Source organism: Lepidochelys kempii, chromosome 10, assembly GCF_965140285.1.
Source record: "Lepidochelys kempii isolate rLepKem1 chromosome 10, rLepKem1.hap1, whole genome shotgun sequence".
NCBI classification, from domain to species: domain Eukaryota; kingdom Metazoa; phylum Chordata; order Testudines; family Cheloniidae; genus Lepidochelys; species Lepidochelys kempii.
Window position 1 is genome coordinate 41,528,984 of NC_136389.1, and position 17,936 is coordinate 41,546,919.

Here is a 17,936-nt window from a genome sequence, read left to right on the forward strand (position 1 = left end):
ACAGGCACATCCATCCCAAGGTATCCCAGGGGATAGACTGCTGCTGCTAACTTGGGTCCTTGCCCCACAGCTGTGGTTAGGCAGACACGTGTGGACAACACAGGACACCCTCCTTGGCATAGGGTGCATCCAAACTCTGGGAATGCACATGGCTGGGGAGAGGAGAGATACCTGGTGCATCTATTACGACCCCAGAGAGTAGGAACCCAGCTTGGGCTAACTGGGGCATCGCACTAAAAGGGATTAAATCCTGTGGTCCAATTTCTTTGGTCCCACTTTGTAGTAGCAGCATTGCAAGCTTTCACCCAGCCGTCCCCACAAAAATACTACCACTAAATGTGACTTGACTGAAAAACCAGCCATGTAACCCAGAAACCTGCCTCTCAGTCATTTTGATTCAGCCTTCTGGTAGAGGTGGAACACTAGTTTGCCCCTTTTCCAGCATCTTTCATCTAGGGATTTCAAAACCCTGGAATGAGTTATGCCTCCCAACCCTTCTGGGAGGTGGGGACATTTCACAGCTGGAAACACTTTCTACATGTAACACTTTACAAAGGAGTATCATTATCTCCATTTTACAAATGGAGAAACTGAGGCCCGGGGAAGTGAAATGACTGGCCCAAGATCACCCAACTAACCAGTAGCAGAGGTACAAACAGAACACAGGTCTTCCCAGTCCTGTGCTCCATCCCTAAGGCTCACCTCAAGTCAGGGCAGAGCCCAGCACCCAAGAGCCTGAACTCCCAGTCTAAAGAACCCAGTGTGTCATTTACAGAACCCATCACTGCTGGGTGATTTTCCCTGGTCCATTTAGAGCAGGGAATCGGTGCTGGAGCATAGGAAATACACACCTTGCTTCCACTCTCTGTGCCTTTATTCAGTTCTCTGCTGAGTTCATGGCAGAGGATTAAGGAGGCGGTAGAAGAATTCTTAGATTATTTTGCCAGTTTTTATGGACATTTAAACATTTTCACAGATTTTATTGATGGGCAATTCCCCCCCTTCCATCCCTGGTTTCTTTTTTTTCCCCCCTCTCTCCTTTTTGCGACAGGCTGTGAATTTATCTACAACCCAGATGGCACTGGGACTAGAAGTTAGCATCATTTGTAATATTAAACCAGTTCCTCCACTCCACTTCCCTCCCACAGTAGTACCCCTTTGCACAAACACAAACCTGCACAAAACTGCATCTGTTCCATTCAATGTAGCAGGTGCCTGGGTGCAGCAGCCAGTATGGGTTGTAGGTAAACCTGCTATTGAAAGTGCTAGTTAGTGTATGTGTATTTACCATGGCCTTCTAGTGGCTGGAGGCCTAAAGAAGATAAAAGCCCTACTGCTCGTGCCAGCAGCTGTTTTCACTCCAGTGTGCTGGGTTCTGTCTGCAATGCTGCATGCATGTGGCGGCGCAGACAGCTTAGGGGTCTGTAGGGATGCAGCTACTCAAACATGGCAGCCCTCCAGCACTGCTACTTTCCAGGGAAATTCTGGCTGTGTTAACTTCCGAGGCATGATGCCATTTTTGGAAGCCAGAGAGCCATACAGAGGGGCTCACCCTGAGACTTCTCTGTACCTTGGCAACATTCCATTGCTATTGATTGAAAGGGCCATTCATCAGTGCCAGGAGCCTTGATATTCAAATTGCCTTGTGTCTGGGCCACATGGAAGGCAGCAAGCCTGAGGCCCTCTCACAATGCACTCCTTGACTGTGAGAAGGCAGGGGTCTGCGCCAGGTAAGCATCCTGCTCTCCTGGTACCCTGGAGGATTCTCGGGTGTTTCAGTCCCCTGCTGTGCTGCAGTCCCCAGCACTCCCTTCTGCAAACCACAGGATCCTGTCTGGGTCCAGCAGCCTGAATTCAATAGCAGTACAAATGAGCCCCCTTTCTTCTCTCCCACATGGGGGCACTGCACCTGGCCATTCAATGGGCATGTCTAGACAGCAATCAAGATGTGTGATTGCAACATGTGTAGACAGACCCAAGCTGGCTTTGATCCAGCAGTAAAGCTATGGCAGCTGGACTTAGCCCTGCCCCTGCAGGACCCTGAGCTTTGATCAAGCTAGCCTGGGTATCCCTACACATGCTGCAGTCACATGTCCGGAGAGCAGCAGAGACACACAAGGCGCAGAGAGTGTTGTGGGCAGGCCCATATCTGTAGTATGGGCCTCCCTCCCGTGGTACTGCAATATCAGCACAGGCAACACATTGGCTAGGGCTACCAGACAAACCCCTGAGACTTTGCAACACAAACCCAGCAGCCACAACCATCCCTATGTACACATGGGCTCCTTGATCTTCTGTCACCTCCCGCTGATAGATGGCACAGGGTTCTTGGACTGGCCTGCCTCGTTCTCACCCCTTGCCCCCAGGTGTGCAGCCCAACAGAGGGTTGATCCAGCAGAATGCAGCTCATCTGCAAGTGTTTCCTTCCCCCACCGTGAGATGATGGTGATTGCGAAAGCAATCAGTGCCAGGTGGGGGAAGAAAGACACTTCAAAAGCAAGCGGGACTGGAGTTGGGAGGCTGCACCCCTCTGGCACAGCTGGGTCCCCCAGAGGGGGGCACTAGCCCCTCCCGTGGGGGGTAAGGAAAGCAGAGCACATGCCATAGGCTAGTTCAAATGAGTTAGGGGGTGCTGGAGGCACACAGGAGCTCAATAGGCCATTAGCTCTCCATGGAGTCAGGTACAAGGCAGGCCGGCACTATGGCAACCTTCCCATACCCAGCTCCGCCAGGGCGCTCAAACCTCCAGCCGCAGCTCAGGTGGCTGGCACAGTAGAGGGACCAGTGCTGCGATGCGCTGGCCCCAGGACTGGAACAGCAGGGCGTGTGCAGACTAGGGCAGAGAGGGTGGGGTTCCAGGGCACAGGCAGGAGGTACAGTGTGCGAGTTTGAGCAGCACCGGCCTGAACAGACCCCATATTGCTCACATTTAAGTTCACTAAATTCACTCTAACCCAGGCTCCTGCCGGAAGCTGCCTGCAAACCTCCTGCCCGCCCAGAGGGCGGTGAGAGCCCTTGGGGTACGTTCCTGGACAGAGCCTTGCTGAAATCAGGCAGCAGTGAAACACACATGGACATGTCGCTATTGGTACCTCCCCATTGGCCATGTCACAGGTCTGGGGATAGTGGAGCTAGCGGCTTACGACCATCCATCAAGCAGAGTGGGAGAATTTCACACCTAACACCCTACTGCCTCTCACTTAGCAAAACCCTCACAGCTCTGCTCCAAGCTGGGCTGCCACATAAACACCCCTCTATCGTCTCCAGCATACAGGGCTTCTCACCATTGGCAGAGCCTTTCCCCCTACACTGACACAATTAGAGGCCTTTGAGTGGTAAAGTTTCCCCCAGGCACTGTGTGCATACTGCATTCTCCACCGCCCTCAGCTGCCTGCAGCAGGGCGAATTCCCTGGAGCTGGGCTCATCCTTAGAGGTGTAGGTAGTGGTGGTCATCCATAGTTCAGGAGGTTTTCTCCACCCAGTCAATAACATTTGGAATAACCAGCTCCTCCCAGGCCAGCAACATCAAAACTGCCCTCAGCAGGGAAGTCACACCCAGGGAGATGGGCATCAGATCTGCCAGAAGCCCAGCATCTTCCTCCCCAAAGTGCTTCAAGCACGCCAGGACAAAGGGAGTGGAAACTGCCTACATCTCCCAAGCAGCAGAATCGCTGAGCCCATTGAATTCAGAGGGACTCAAGCCCGTGCATAAGTGCTACCCTGAATTGGGCCCTGCCATAAATATAAAGGGAAGGGTAAACACCTTTAAAATCCCTCCTGGCCAGAGGAAAAACCCTTTCACCTGTAAAGGGTTAAGAAGCTAGGATAACCTCGCTGGCACCTGACCAAAATGACCAATGAGGAGACAAGATACTTTCAAAGCTGGAGGGGGGGGAAACAAAGGTTCTCTCTGTCTGTGTGAGGCTTTTGCCGGGAACAGAAAGGAATGGAGTCTTAGAACTTAGTAAGTAATCTAGCTAGATATGCCTTAGATTCTGTTTTGTTTAAATGGCTGATAAAATAAGCTGTGCTGAATGGAATGTATATTCCTTTTTTTGTGTCTTTTTGTAACTTAAGGTTTTGCCTAGAGGGACTCTCAACGTTTTGAATCTGATTACTCTGAAAGGTATTTACCATCCTGATTTTACAGAGGTGATTCTTTTACTTTTTCTTCAATTAAAATTCTTCTTTTAAAAACCTGATTGCTTTTTCATTGTTCTTAAGATCCAAAGGTTTGGGTCTGTGTTCACGTATGCAAATTGGTGAGGATTTTTATCAAGCCTTCCCCAGGAAAGGGGGTGTAGGGTTTGGGAGGATTCTGGGGGGAAAGACGTTTCCAAGTGGGCTCTTTCCCTGTTATATATTTGTTAGACGCTTGGTGGTGGCAGCAATAAAGTCCAAGGGCAAAAGGTAAAATAGTTTGTACCTTGGGGAAGTTTTAATCTAAGCTGGTAAAAATAAGCTTGGGGGTTTTCATGCAGGTCCCCACATCTGTACCCTAGAGTTCAGAGTTGGGAAGGAACCTTGACATGGTGGAAGCAGTGGGATTAACTTGAAATCATTTTGAGATTTTTTGAACAAGAAGCACAGATTTTAAAAAGGGATTTTTTTTTGCCTTTGGGCTGCTGGAAAGCAGGTTTTCAGCTGAAAGCAGTTAAGAGTTGTTTTTTTTTGTCTCTGCTTGGGGTCCAGAGCAGAGACAAAAGGGAATTGTCTTTTGTGAGCTGGAGTTTTCTCTACCAAAAGGCAGGGTAGTTAACCTCCTGCAGGGAAATTCACAAGTCTTCACAGACCTGAAGAAGATTTTTTTTACCTAAGAGCAACTAGAGGGGTTTTCTGTCTATTTGCCTGGAGACAAAGGTGTTAGGGTTTTTTTTAAGGATTTTTCTGTAGGCTGACCATCACTGTCAGAGAACATAGGTATCTGGTTACAGCACAGCAAAATTTTACAAGCTAAGTTTTTTGTTTGTTTTATTTCTAACTCTCGGGTGTAGAGATAGTTAAAAATAGAGAGGCAAACATGACAGAGCCCAAAACAGAAACAGCCAAAGAGGCTGCCCACAGGAGAGCTATGGAGGCAAAGGAAAAAGAAATGGAGGAAAAGGAAAAAGAGAGGAAGCATACCCTGGAGATAGAGAAGGCAAAGGCTCAGCAGAATAGCAATCCTTCTCCAGGTACCATTTCACATCCCAGGAAGTTCCCCACCTACAAGGCAGGCGATGATACCGAGGCCTTCTTAGAAAACTTCAAAAGGGCCTGCCTTGGGTATAGCATCTCTACAGACCAATACATGGTAGAGCTGAGGCCGCAGCTCAGTGGACCCTTAGCTGAGGTGGCGGCTGAAATGCCTAAGGAACACATGAACAAGTATGAATTGTTTAAAACCAAGGCGAGAGTCAGAATGGGGCTAACACCCGAGGATTCCCGTCGGCGGATCAGAGCCCTAAGATGGAAACCAGACGTGTCATTTACCCGCCATGCCTACCACATTAACCAAGGGGTACTGGCAGGTACCGCTAGATGAATCCGCCAAGGAAAAGTCAGCCTTCACCACACAGGTCGGGCTGTATGAATTTAATGTATTCCCTCTCGGGCTGCGGAATGCACCCGCCACCTTCCAAAGACTTGTAGATGGTCTCCTAGTGGGATTAGGAGAATATGCAGTCGCCTACCTTGACGATGTGGCCATATTTTCAGATTCCTGGGCAGAACACCTGGAACATCTACAAAAAGTCTTCCAGGGGGCAGGGATAGCTCAGGGGTTTGAGCATTAGCCTGCTTAAACCAGGGTTGAGAGTTCAATCCTTGAGGGGGCCATTTACGGATCTGGGACAAAAATTGGGGATTGGCCCTGCTTTGAGCAGGGGGTTGGACTAGATGACCTCCTGTGGTCCCTTCCAACCCTGATATTCTATAAGGGAGGCAGGACTAACTGTTAAGGCTGAGAACCTTGACAGGCCCTCCGGGCTCGGAGCAGACAGACTCTGAGAATTCACACCCTCGCCATACACACACACACACACGAGAGAGAGAGAGAGCGAGCACGCCAGGCTCTGGGCTCCTTACCGGCATTCTCTTCCTCTTCCTTGCAGCTCTGGCGAATTTTCTTCCGGCACACGTAAGCCAGGGCGCCCAGTAGCCCCAAGATGCAGATAGCGAGTCCCACGGTCACCCAGAGAGCCACGGCAGGGAAGGTGAGGTGCTGGCCTTCAGAGAGAAAAACAGAAATGCCACCATGGTCAGTGCTGCTGCTACAGAGAGAGAGGGAGCACATCCCAGAGGAATGCCAAAAGCTATGCCCTGGCTCCTTGCTCCCCTCCTATGGGAAGGGCGTTTGGTGGGACAGAGACACTGAGGGGCTCTTTGTCCTGTGCCTCCCCCATTAGCAAGGTACTAGAGCACACACTGAACTGCAAGCTGGGGAGCACTGCCACTGCCTTCAATGGGACAACTCACGTGCTTGGAGTTAGGCATGTACTGAGTCAATGCCTGAGTGCATCAAGGGAGATGATCCCAGGCCAGTGCCCGGGGGGATCTCAGTGGCCCCCCAGAGCTCAGGAGCTATCGCAGTCTCCCTTGCTGCGGCGATGGGCAGCCCGCAAAAAGGTGGAGGTGGCTCAGTGGGGATGACACAGCCCTAAGTCAGGGTTCATCTCCGAGTCTCGGAGTGTGCAGAGCAGAGTGGGAAATCTGACCAGAACAGGTGGCCTTCCAGCACCTCCTGCTTCCGGGAAGCCAGCCCAGCTACGGACACCTCAGAAATAGAGTGATGGGAGCTTTGGGGTAAATATGGGGGAGTCTGATTTTATCACCCATTCCTACCCTGCTCTGCCACGAGGGGGCGAGGCTAGCTGATGCGCAGAGTACTAAGGAAAAAGGCAGTCAGTTCAGAGGGTCTCCTCTCCCCATGGCAGAGGGTGTTTTAGGTGGGTTAGGCTGACTTCCTCCGCCAGTTACTTGCATTTCAGACTACCTCAAACACAATAACTGGTGCAAAAACACTCCCACCATGGGGTCACGGGTGCACACATTACACAGAATGTGGATGGCCGCCAGGCCTGCAGCTGACTCATTCAGCTGAGAGATCTTGAACCAAGCCAAAAGGAGAGAACGAGTCACTCCCAAAAATATGTAGCAATTAAAAAAAAAAAAAAAAAAGTGTGTGAGAACTGCAGTTCTCAAAAAGCCATTCAAAACCACCTGGTTTCTAAGTTCTCTCAGTCACTGCTTTGTGCAGCCTCGGTGTAATGTTTTATGCGAAATAGCCTAATTTGCATAATCACAAATAATTTGCTTATAACCATAAACTTCAGCACAAAAGGAAAATCTGCATGGGTTTAATAATGTTGAAAAGCGTTGGCTCAGCAGCCCTGGTGAATGAAGCGCCCCGCCAGCTAGTTGCAGGGAAAATGCTTTCTCGATGTGAGAGCTAGGATGGCCCAGTGGTTAGGGAGATCTGGAGATCTGGGATCAAGTTGCTGCTCTCCCATCATCATCCTGTGTGACCCTGAGCAAGTCACTCTCTCTCTGTGCCTCGGTTTCCCCATCTGTACAATGAGAACAGCCCTGCCTCCCAGGGATGCTAAAGTTTCTGAGGTGTTCCAATGACTGGTACTTGGCTGTCCCCCATTACCATAAGACCCCATCCTGCCAGCTTAGCTAAACGCCATTTGCCTGAGCAGTGGGTGTAGCCTGAACTAATACTGAAAATGGCTTAATTGCAAAAGTACCGTAAAGACGAAAGTGTGTACAATTGAGATCAAAGCCAGGCCCAGCTGTTGGTGCTGACCGGGGGTTAGTCCTGCCTATGGTTGCAGCTAAAAACTCTTCAGAGCAGGATTGGTCCAAACTGCTAACAACAAGAAGGGGGAGTTGCTCCTGGTACAGCCAAGACCTAAACTATCCTAAGAGTGAGTGAAGATGAGAAGGCAGAGGCGGATGTGTGTCTGTATAAATTAGATAGAGGAAAGCTGTTTGCTGTGACAGTACTTTAACCACAGTTCATGCTACTGGGTTAATATGTTTAACTTTCTCTCTTCAGAGTTCATTAAATAGTATTTAGATGAACACACTCTAGCTCTCAGCATAGCAGAGGAAGAGAGACTGCAGTGCATCCTACAGGATATGCTGCATGTTCTGGTGAAGTTTGCTGGGGAAGATAGTGTGAGGATTGGTCCCATTATTTAGAATATGCTACAAGTGCCTCACCATCAGCAATCATCTGCAAAGATGCTTCTCAGAACTGCTAAATTTCCTCATTCCATCCCATATGGCTGAAGTGGGCTTTAAGTGAGGCAGCATGGCCTAGTGGATAGAGTATCAACTAGCACTCAGGAGAGTTGGGTTCTAGTCCCAGCTCTGCCACTGGCCTGCTCCTTGAATTTAGGCTTCACCGCCCTGTACCTCAGTTTCCCCATCTATAAAATGGAGCCAATTCTCACCTCCCTCAAGATCTACAGGGGAAAAGGGCTTTGTGAGAGCTAGGTATTATTACAGGGTGCCTTGGCCTTGTGCCCATGGTGATGGGGCTTTAGAGTTAGATTAGCTAGTGGTAGATCAGGTGACTGCTTGTCAAACTAGGCCAGCTGCAGCCTCTCAGCCATCTCAACAGCACCTGTAGAACCATGTGGTGCTCTCAGGCCATTTGGATCTTTGGATGTTCTAACTGCCACCTTCCACCATGGTTCTGGATGCAGCAGGCAACGCAGGAAAGCAGCTGGTTGAGTCACTCCATAAAACACTTCATCAACCTTTAAATAATTATACTAATACATTCAGATCAAACGCTGATCTGTCTCATGTTAGGAGTCTGGAGAGGAGACTCAGGTGCTGCTTCATCCTTCCCCTGCAATCTAACTCCAGCAGTGAGTGATAGGAGCAGGCACGGCACGTTCCCACCAAAGGTTCAGAGGTATTCACGCACGTCCTGGCATGCACCTCAGTGGGTCACCCATGCCACCCATGGGCTGGGGGTGGTATCTGGCCACGGAAACTAAGCTGGGGCATACACAAAAGCAGCGGACGTGTTGTTCCTTGACTTTAGCAAAGCTTTTGACACAGTCTCCCACAGGATTCTTGCCAGCAAGTTAAAGAAGTATGGGCTGGACGAATGGATTATAAGGTGGATAGAAAGTTGGCTAGATTGTCAGGCTCAACGGGTAGTGATCAATGGCTCCATGTCTAGTTGGCAGCCGGTATCAAATGGAGTGACCCAAGGGTCGGTCCTAGGGCCGGTTTTGTTCAATATCTTTGTTAATGATCTGGAGGATGGTGTGGATTGCACCCTCAGCAAGTTTGCAGATGACACTAAACTGGGAAGAGGGTACACTGGAGGGTAGGGATAGGATACAGAGGGCCCTAGACAAATTAGAGGATTGGGCCAAAAGAAATCTGATGAGGTTCAACAAGGACAAGTGTAGAGTCTTGCACTTAGGACTGAAGAATCCCATGCACCGCTACAGACTAGGGACAGAATGGCTAGGCAGCAGTTCTGCAGAAAAGGACCTAGGGGTTACAGTGGATGAGAAGCTGGATATGAGTCAACAATGTGCCCTTGTTGCCAAGAAGGCCAATGGCATTTTGGGATGTATAAGTAGGGGAACTGCCAGCAGATCGAGGGACGTGATCATTCCCCTCTATTCGACATTGGTGAGGCCTCATCTGGAGTACTATGTCCAGTTTTGGGCCCCACACTACAAGAAGGATATGGAAAAATTGGAAAGCGTCCAGCGGAGGGCAACAAAAATGATTAGGGGACTGGAACACATGAGTTATGAGGAGAGGCTGAGGGAACTGGGATTGTTTAGTCTGCGGAAGAGAAGAATGAGGGGGAATTGGATAGCTGCTTTCAACTACCTGAAAGGGAGTTCCAAAGAGGATGGCTCTAGACTGTTCTCAGTGGTAGCAGATGACAGAACAAGGAGTAATGGTCTCAAGTTGCAGTGGGGGAGGTTTAGGTTGGATATTAGGAAAAACTTTTTCACTAGGAGGGTGGTGAAACACTGGAATGTGTTACCTAGGGAGGTGGTGGAATCTTCTTCCTTTGAAGTTTTTAAGGTCAGGCTTGACAAAGCCCTGGCTGGGATGATTTAGTTGGGGCTTGGTCCTGCTTTGAGCAGGGGATTGGACTAGATGACCTCCTGACGTCCCTTCCAACCCTGATATTCTATAATTCTATGATCTACGGGGGGAAGGGAGGAATTGAGCTAGAGGTGCTGTTATGGTACAGCATTGGCCCAAATACTGTAGCAACTCTACAGCCTGTGTAATATGTTGGCTAAGCGGACTGCTCCCTCTAGCAGCTGGTCCAAACAGAAGATAAAAAGCTGCCTACTAGTGCAGTTTTTCTTTTAGCTCAGGTAGCAGAGGCCTGTGCTTATAGTGCCAAAGGTCCCAAGTTCAAAGCCTGCTGACAACCCATGATATGGGGATGTTACACAAAGTGGAAGTGTTTGGGCTACTCCTGAATAATAAACAGCTCACTGGGTTTGTTTTAAATAAAGGAAGATGCAGACCTGGGCACCAGTCCTTCAGAGGCAGCCAAGTAGTAAATAAATAGGCAGATTCTTTTTTTCATCCATTTTGTCTTCAAATTCCTTGATCATCAGGAGTAGCTTTGGTCATAAGAGATCTGGATTTTGTTTGAGGAATGAGAATACAGGAGTACCTCTGGTTACACGAGCTGGGATTAAAAACAAAAAGGCCCATCAATCCTCAGGCTTCAGGGAAACAGCCAATCGCCCTTAGGGATCAGGAAGGGATTTCTTCCCATGGCTCTGCAGGGTATCGCACAAGCAGGTCAATTACAGTGGCTTGCACGTATCTGGCACTGGCCGCTGCTGAAGAAAGGAGAGTGGAGTATATAGGACACATGTACGTATGGTCCCGCCACAGGAAAGCCTGCTACCTCTGCTGCCGCCACAAAGGACCTGAAGCAAACCCAACACCGGTCTCCCCTACACATACACACACCCCTCTTGCCCAGGAAACAAAACTGGAGCAAATGAGTTTACATTTACATGGTAATTTGCCCAGCAATTAGTTCTGTGGTGCAAGGTTGCTCTGCTGGGAGGGAGGAGAAAAAAAAGCTGGGTACAATGCCAGAGCAGCACAACAGGACACACATCAAATGCATGAGACACAGAGCAAGGGCTGCCAGCCAGCTACAGAAAACGCTGGGCAGTTCTGATTCCCAGAATCCTGCCCCGGAGCCTGCTGGAGGAGAAGAGAATCCTGGACTTGAGCATTGGACACAGGATGTGGGGGAGTAAATGCCATATCATTATTTTGCCCATTGGACAAACACATGGAGGTGGCAACTCCATTAGGAAAGTACCACGACTCCCAAGGGAAACCTCAAGTGGGCTGCACATGATGAATGGCAATGGATTCAACAGTGAGTCTGTTACACAACCGACTGTTGTGTGCTCTACTGAGAACATACCAACCAAGCTTTCTCTCCAGACATAGAATTCTGTTGTCCAGGGTCTGCAGAGAGAGAATCCAGGGTACAGGCTGAGCAGTCTGAGGGTGGAACTCTAGTGGCAGGCAGACCGGACAGCAGCGTCAAGGGGATGTGTCTGCATAGTGCAGATAACTTCATGAGCCCAGAGATTTGCCATGGCCTGTCTTATTGCAGGAGAACTTTCATCTGGGAAGTTCTGTTTAAAGGAGACAAGCCTTGGGACTCCGTCTAGCTCTGCAATGGGTTGGCCAACAAGCTGCACACTTGCTTTAGTAGGTTGGCCTTGCTCAAGAGAAATGAGTTTGCGAATCTTACTGGGGATGGGGAGAGGATTAAAGAGCGATAAACAGCGGTGTTCAAACCCATATAGAAAATTGCATGACTGGGGCAGTTATAGCCCTATCCACTCACATTCCTTTAGTGCTCTAAGAGGAAGTGCTGAAAGTCTGGGAAGATACATGTTCTTCACAACCAGTGGTGCCCATTATTCTTATAAATATTCCATTCTGAGCCTAGAATTTCCCTCAACTGAGTGGTAGACAGCAGGAGTCCAGGATCTTGCAGATCAGCTTCTCAGTAGAAGAGAAATCAGTTATGTGAAATCCGGGTAAATTCTAAGTGTAATTTTTTTATTTACCTGTACATCAGCCCCTCAGAATCTCAGCTCAGCACCAATGTTTGGTTCCCAGAGGGCCATGCTGCCTCAGGAATTAACTCTCAGAGATCAAGGCACACAGAAATCTCTCCTAACGCTCACACAGCTCCCTCTTCACAAGACACTGACTCTACCCAGAATCTCACCTCACCAAAATCTAGCAACAACACAGCATATCTTCCCAAGGCATGTTCCAAGACTTTTTCTCACAAGAAAAAGACTTGGATAACTATAACAGCACCACCTGGTCCTCCCTGAAATAAGCTTATCCACTTCGGCCAACCTATACAGCAGGCCCCTGGGGAGGACAAATAGTCTGTATCCTCCCTCTTTCTCTTCACATGTCAGGATTCTGGGACCTTTACCCGGCAGGCTCTGCCACCCAAGCCAAGAAGCAGCAGGCTGGAGCTATTGGAATGATATGTGACCACCCACACTCAGGTACCAGACTGAAGTCAGACACCACAGGCGTATGTTTGGCGCTGAGAGGAGGCAACAGCACTCCAGCTTGAGACTTATCGACTCAGTAAGCAGAACGACCATCTCAGCGAGTGCTCTTCAGTACACGTCCACCCTTCTCCGGCAGAGGACATATGCTGGATCTTAGTCAGCACGGCATCACTCCCATGCTCAACCCATGTAACTACACTGAAATCACAGCTTACCACAGCTGGATAAGATTCCATTAGTGCTCTGCAAGGAGTGTTGTCTAGCGCTCACCCATCTCTGCCCTCCCCACGCGTTCCCCTGGGACATTCAGCATTGGTCTGGGACCCGGGGAATGCAGTTCCCTGGTGCCACTTGAGCCCACCACCTCTATTCCTCTAGTGGTGGTGCCTAGCACTAGCTGTGTCTGTATGGAAGAAATCCTGGTCCTCCATCCTCCGCCCAGCATCTGCACAGCAGTGCTTAGCTTGCTGGAAGGAGCGCCATGAATCTAGCCAAAAGCTTTATGCTCCACCGGGGACCCTCTTTCACATCCCAGCAAGTGGTGTACCAAGGATAATTAAGCACTAAATTAATGTTACCGATAAGTGTGCAAGGTTATAAAGATCTCCAAGGCAGCTATAAAAGCAGAGCTAGCAAGGACAATTGGAAGCCCTTTATAACCCAGCTGCGAGCTAGTCACCTGCGCAACTGAGACAGGCCCATAAAGTATTTTACTGAGAAGTCGAACTTCTCCTGCCAGCTCAGCTTCCACGAAACGGAGCCTGGGACCCACCTGGGTCCCGTTGCATTCAATGGGAGCGGCTCTGCCCGGGGCCAGAACTGGGCAGAGATTTCAAGCACCCCCTTTACCAATGGAGTAGCTGGGGTAGTTCAATCATGCAGCAGGAACACAAAGGGCAGAAAATGACCCAGGACGAGTAGCCAACCCAGGACGCCTGGCTACTTCCAGACCAAATTCACTCCGTTCTCCTTGCTTTCCTCTTTAAAATGGAGCATGAACATCCCCAATCTCCCCAGAGTCTGGACTATCTAGGCACTAATGAGAGGGGGAGGGGAGCTGACCACAGAGCAGGGGAACACGACAGGTGTCCAGGAGAAGGGGAGCAAGATTCCTCCAAGAAAACAGGAGGAGGGTGGAAGAGCAAAGCCACATGAACGTTCCCCTCTGCCCTCCCAGAGCTGGGGTTGAGCCCTGCTCCCTCTTCAGGGATGGCAGGGGACAGTGGGGCAGCCAGCACCGTCTGCACCCCAGAGCAGCCTGACCCATCGCTCTAGGTGAAGCACACCACACAAATTGCACCCCTACACCCGTTTCCTCAGGAGTCGTGTCCCCCAGCAGCAGCAGCTGGATGGGTGGACTGTGTGTTTTGGAGAGGAAAGGGGACCGGAAGGGGTGCCAAGCAGGACTGTAGGGCTGGGTGAATTTCATCGAGGGGGCTGAGGGGCACCGATTATGTCTCAGGGCGGTAAAGGGCTGAGCCACAGCACAACCCATGGCTGGACAAGAGAGACCCAAGTGGAACAGAGGGTCTGGCTGGACTGTTGCCTATCTCCCCTTCAGATGGGGTCCCTAGTCCCTGGGGAAGGTTAGTGCTGCCCCGTGGTCTGAGGTCTGGGGGAAGGTGTGGCTGTTACAGCTCTGCCGACCAAGGAACTCTGCGTGCCCCAGATGGCTCTAACCCTCCCAGCACTGCTGCTCTCCTTTGCCAGTCCTCCTTCGGCTAAGGGCTGCGGACGGTGGCCACTCTCCTTAGGTCCCTCAGGCTCACAATACCACAGTCATGATCTGTGCTTCATGTGTCCTGGGCCTGGCTCGTGCCCATTACGCTGCAGTAAGAAGAGCTGCTCTGCCATGGGCTGTCTTGCAGCCAGTCAGTCTCACCCAGCTGGGTGGAGGGAGTGGCACATGTGTAACCTGCTGACCCACTCAGCACGGCACTCTTATCCCCTCTAGCTGGGGCTGGGCCCATACACAGGTTAAGCCTGCTGCAGCCTAGGCTGACAGCTCGGATTTGGCTCAAGTAGTAGAAGGTCACGCTTTAAGATCCAGCATCCACACCCCAGGTGTAAGCCCCACTGCAGACAACCTGCGCAGGGCACAGGCACTGCAAGTGATGGCCTGTATGGGGAACTAGTCTGCAACCTTGGTATTATCAGTTGCCAGTCTCCTTGAGCGAGCCCTGACTGTGCTCCCTTGGCAGCCCCAGCTGTGACAATTCTTTATTTATCGAGCCAGCAGAGCAAGACACTTTCAGAGGGAAGTGGCTAAGTTGAACAATGCTCTTACGGTGCAGAACCTCCTGTACAATAAACAGTGTTTAATAAACTGGGCCTGTTTATATTTATGATCTGTTTTCTCAACTCCCTCCTCCTCCTCGCTCAGTCATCAAGTGGAGGAAACAGCACTGAACAATCAGCCATCAACAATCCAGTGGTGCCACTGACAGCCTGTAGGAATCAAACTGCCAGCATATTAGCTGAACGGAACTACCCAGGAACTTCACCAGGACATGAAAAAAGAAAAGAGTACTTGTGGCACCTTAGAGACTAACCAATTTATTTGAGCATGAGTTTTCGTGAGCTACAGCTCATTTCATCGGATGCATACTGTGGAAACTGCAGAAGACATTATATACACACACAGACCATGAAACAATACCTCCTCCCACCCCACTGTCCATCTATTACCAGCAGGACAGTGGGGTGGGAGGAGGTATTGTTTCATGGTCTGTGTGTGTATATAATGTCTTCTGCAGTTTCCACGGTATGCATCCGATGAAGTGAGCTGTAGCTCACGAAAGCTCATGCTCAAATAAATTGGTTAGTCTCTAAGGTGCCACAAGTACTCCTTTTCTTTTTGCAAATACAGACTAACACGGCTGTTACTCTGAAACCAGGACATGAGTTACACTGGAAAACGGTAGGCTCCTGGTTGGAAGGATTACTGTAATTATAGGTATATTTGTAACCCAGGAATAGCAGAGATTTGCTCAGGGAAGCTACTTATTAGGATGGTTAGTGGAAACTTAACAGTAATCTTACAGCCCCAAGGCTCCCAGTGTGCTCTGTGGTGAACACATAGGGATCACTACAGCTACCTCTAGGGTGGAACACACCAACTCTTTAACAGCTCACAGCTGCACAACAGTGTAAGAAAAAGAGTGGAAAAACACCTTACTCTATTGAAACATACTGAGGTGATTTAGGTTGGTGGAATGTAACTGCCTGAGTTGAGATCTATGCAGAATGCTGGGGCTTTACTAATAGGATCTTTAATGATCTCAAGCAGTCAGGACCTCTATTTCCATTTCAGCTGGGACTGCATCTCTGGCAGCATAGCACCCCCTGGTGCCATGCTGGGCACTAGCTCCATGCTGACTCAGAGAGAAGAGCACCACCTACCAAACCATGCACATCACATCCCCTCGCTCCCAGGCGTCCCCTGGAGGTCTGTCATACAAGCAGCTAGCAGGACTGCAGACAGAGTAGAGATGCACATGGAGGCAAGGAGCCAGATTCTCCAGCAGCATATAGGGGCAAGGGAGAACTCCCAGCATAAGCAGCCCCACACTACCACACTCCTCAGGCCCCAGTGTTGGTGGCATGCCAGGAATAGGAGAGAACGCAGGGATTTGGGGCTGCTGAGCAGTGCAGGGGAGGCTGCCATAAGACCAACCCTCTGGGCTACTCCAAGTTACGGTGAAGGTTGCTTCCGTCCCTGCAGCAGCCCAGAGTGCAGGCGATGTGAAGCCACCTTTGCCCCCCTGCTCCTCCCAGGCTGCACCTTCCAAGCGGGGTGTCTTCCACAGGCCAGCATCTGCCCCTCTATGGACGCAGGTGTCCAGCTGGTGGAATGATTTGTCATGCACTCCCCTTGACTCGGCCCAAGGTCCCCCTGAAGCGTGGCACATCAGAGAGACTCAGATCAGCCAGTGAGGGCCAGATTCCTGCAGCATGGCGTGGAGGCCAGGAAGAGGCCAAGAAGCCAAAGGAAAGACAGGAAGACAGCTGCCTAGGCAAGCTCTGGGCCCCTTGACAGGCTGGGCTGGTGTCTAGGGGGAAGATTTGGCTCAGACCTCATTTTCCAGGACCACCTTCACCCTTCTCTAGGTTTTATCTGGGAGGCCAAAGCTCCAGCCTGAGGATCTGAGTTCTGGATGCCCAGGGCTGTTGGGCAGTAGGCCCATCCCCGCCATAACGCCCTGCCCGGCTCACCAGTGATGGTAACGGAGGCGTGGGTCTCCTGCTGCAGCACGGGGTTCCGCACCAGGCAGGAGTAGGTGCTGTTGGGCTCCAGCACCACCTGGAGGACACTCTGCACGTCAAAGAGCCCTTCCTCATTGGCCACCTGGGAGGTGGTGACATTCTCTGTGATGTTGTTGCCCTGACCATCCTGCCAGAGTACCGTGGCCGCAGGGTAGCCGCGGAAGGCGTGGCAGGTCACTGTCACTAGGTCCCCTGGCTTCAGGTTCTTGCTGGGCTCCAGGTTCAAGTTGGGCTTGGAATACAAAGCTGAAAAGGAGAGGAGAGCCGGTATGATGCAATGGAAGTTAGCCAGCTGGCCAGAGATGGGCACTGATGAATAATGCAAGGTCATTTCCCCTTCCTCCCCCATGGCCTTCTCACCCCATAGTTATCACACCACTGGGACCCAGGGCACCATTCCCACCCCACCCCTTCCCTGCGCCTCAGAAATACAGCAAAGGGCATGCTAGAATAACTTTCCCACAATGCTCTCGGCTGGGAGGCCATGGAGAAGCTGACCCACGGAGCTGGAGATGGGGGAGGGAGCTGCAGATGCCCCAGATAGCTTAACAGCCTGCCAGGCAAAACACTGAGCTGTGCAGAAACACCCCACAAAGTGCAACCCCTCTGCGCCCTCTTGCTGGGCATTGGTTTGGCTCATGGCGTCTAACCCCCAACCCAATATACATGACACCTATTCACTCTAATGGGACCTGGGGGCTGAGAACGTACCCCCTCTCCCCTCCCCATAGCGTGTTTCTGTGGACAGCAAACAGCATCTAGCACATCAGAGGCCAGGGTGAGCCAAGGGGGACTGGCAGGCTGGGGCCATCCCTTCACATGCTCCAGGCTGGGCGGCATCAACGACCCAGCTGCTGTGACTGCATCCCCATGAGGGCTAACTGCACTGGGCCGGCTACAGGATTTTGGTGCAGTGGGGAGGTCTAGGTTGGATATTGGGAAACACTATTTTACTAGGAGGGTGGTGAAGCACTGGAATGGGTTACCTAGGGAGGTGGTGGAATCTCCATCCTTAGAGGTTTTTAAGGCCTGGCTTGACAAAGCCTTGGCTGGGATGATTTAGTTGGTGTTGGTCCTGCTTTGAGCAGGGGGTTGGACTA

At 50.7% G+C, this 17,936-nt stretch overlaps 1 protein-coding gene across 5 annotated transcripts in view; it reads right to left on the bottom strand.

Annotated features, from left to right (window-relative positions):
• CD276 (CD276 molecule) overlaps positions 1 to 17,936 on the bottom strand; it is a 101,602-nt gene that overhangs the window by 20,859 nt on the left and 62,807 nt on the right. For 4 of the 5 annotated variants that reach the window (XM_073363089.1, XM_073363087.1, XM_073363086.2 and 1 more), the window contains exons 4-5: positions 16,786 to 17,082; positions 6,068 to 6,208 (exon numbers count right to left, since the gene is read on the bottom strand). In XM_073363089.1, the coding sequence (XP_073219190.1) occupies positions 6,068 to 6,208; positions 16,786 to 17,082 (438 nt within the window). Of the gene's footprint in view, positions 1 to 6,067; positions 6,209 to 10,515; positions 10,683 to 16,785; positions 17,083 to 17,936 lie in introns of those variants that run through there. The other variant, XR_012161211.1, reaches the window with a different exon arrangement.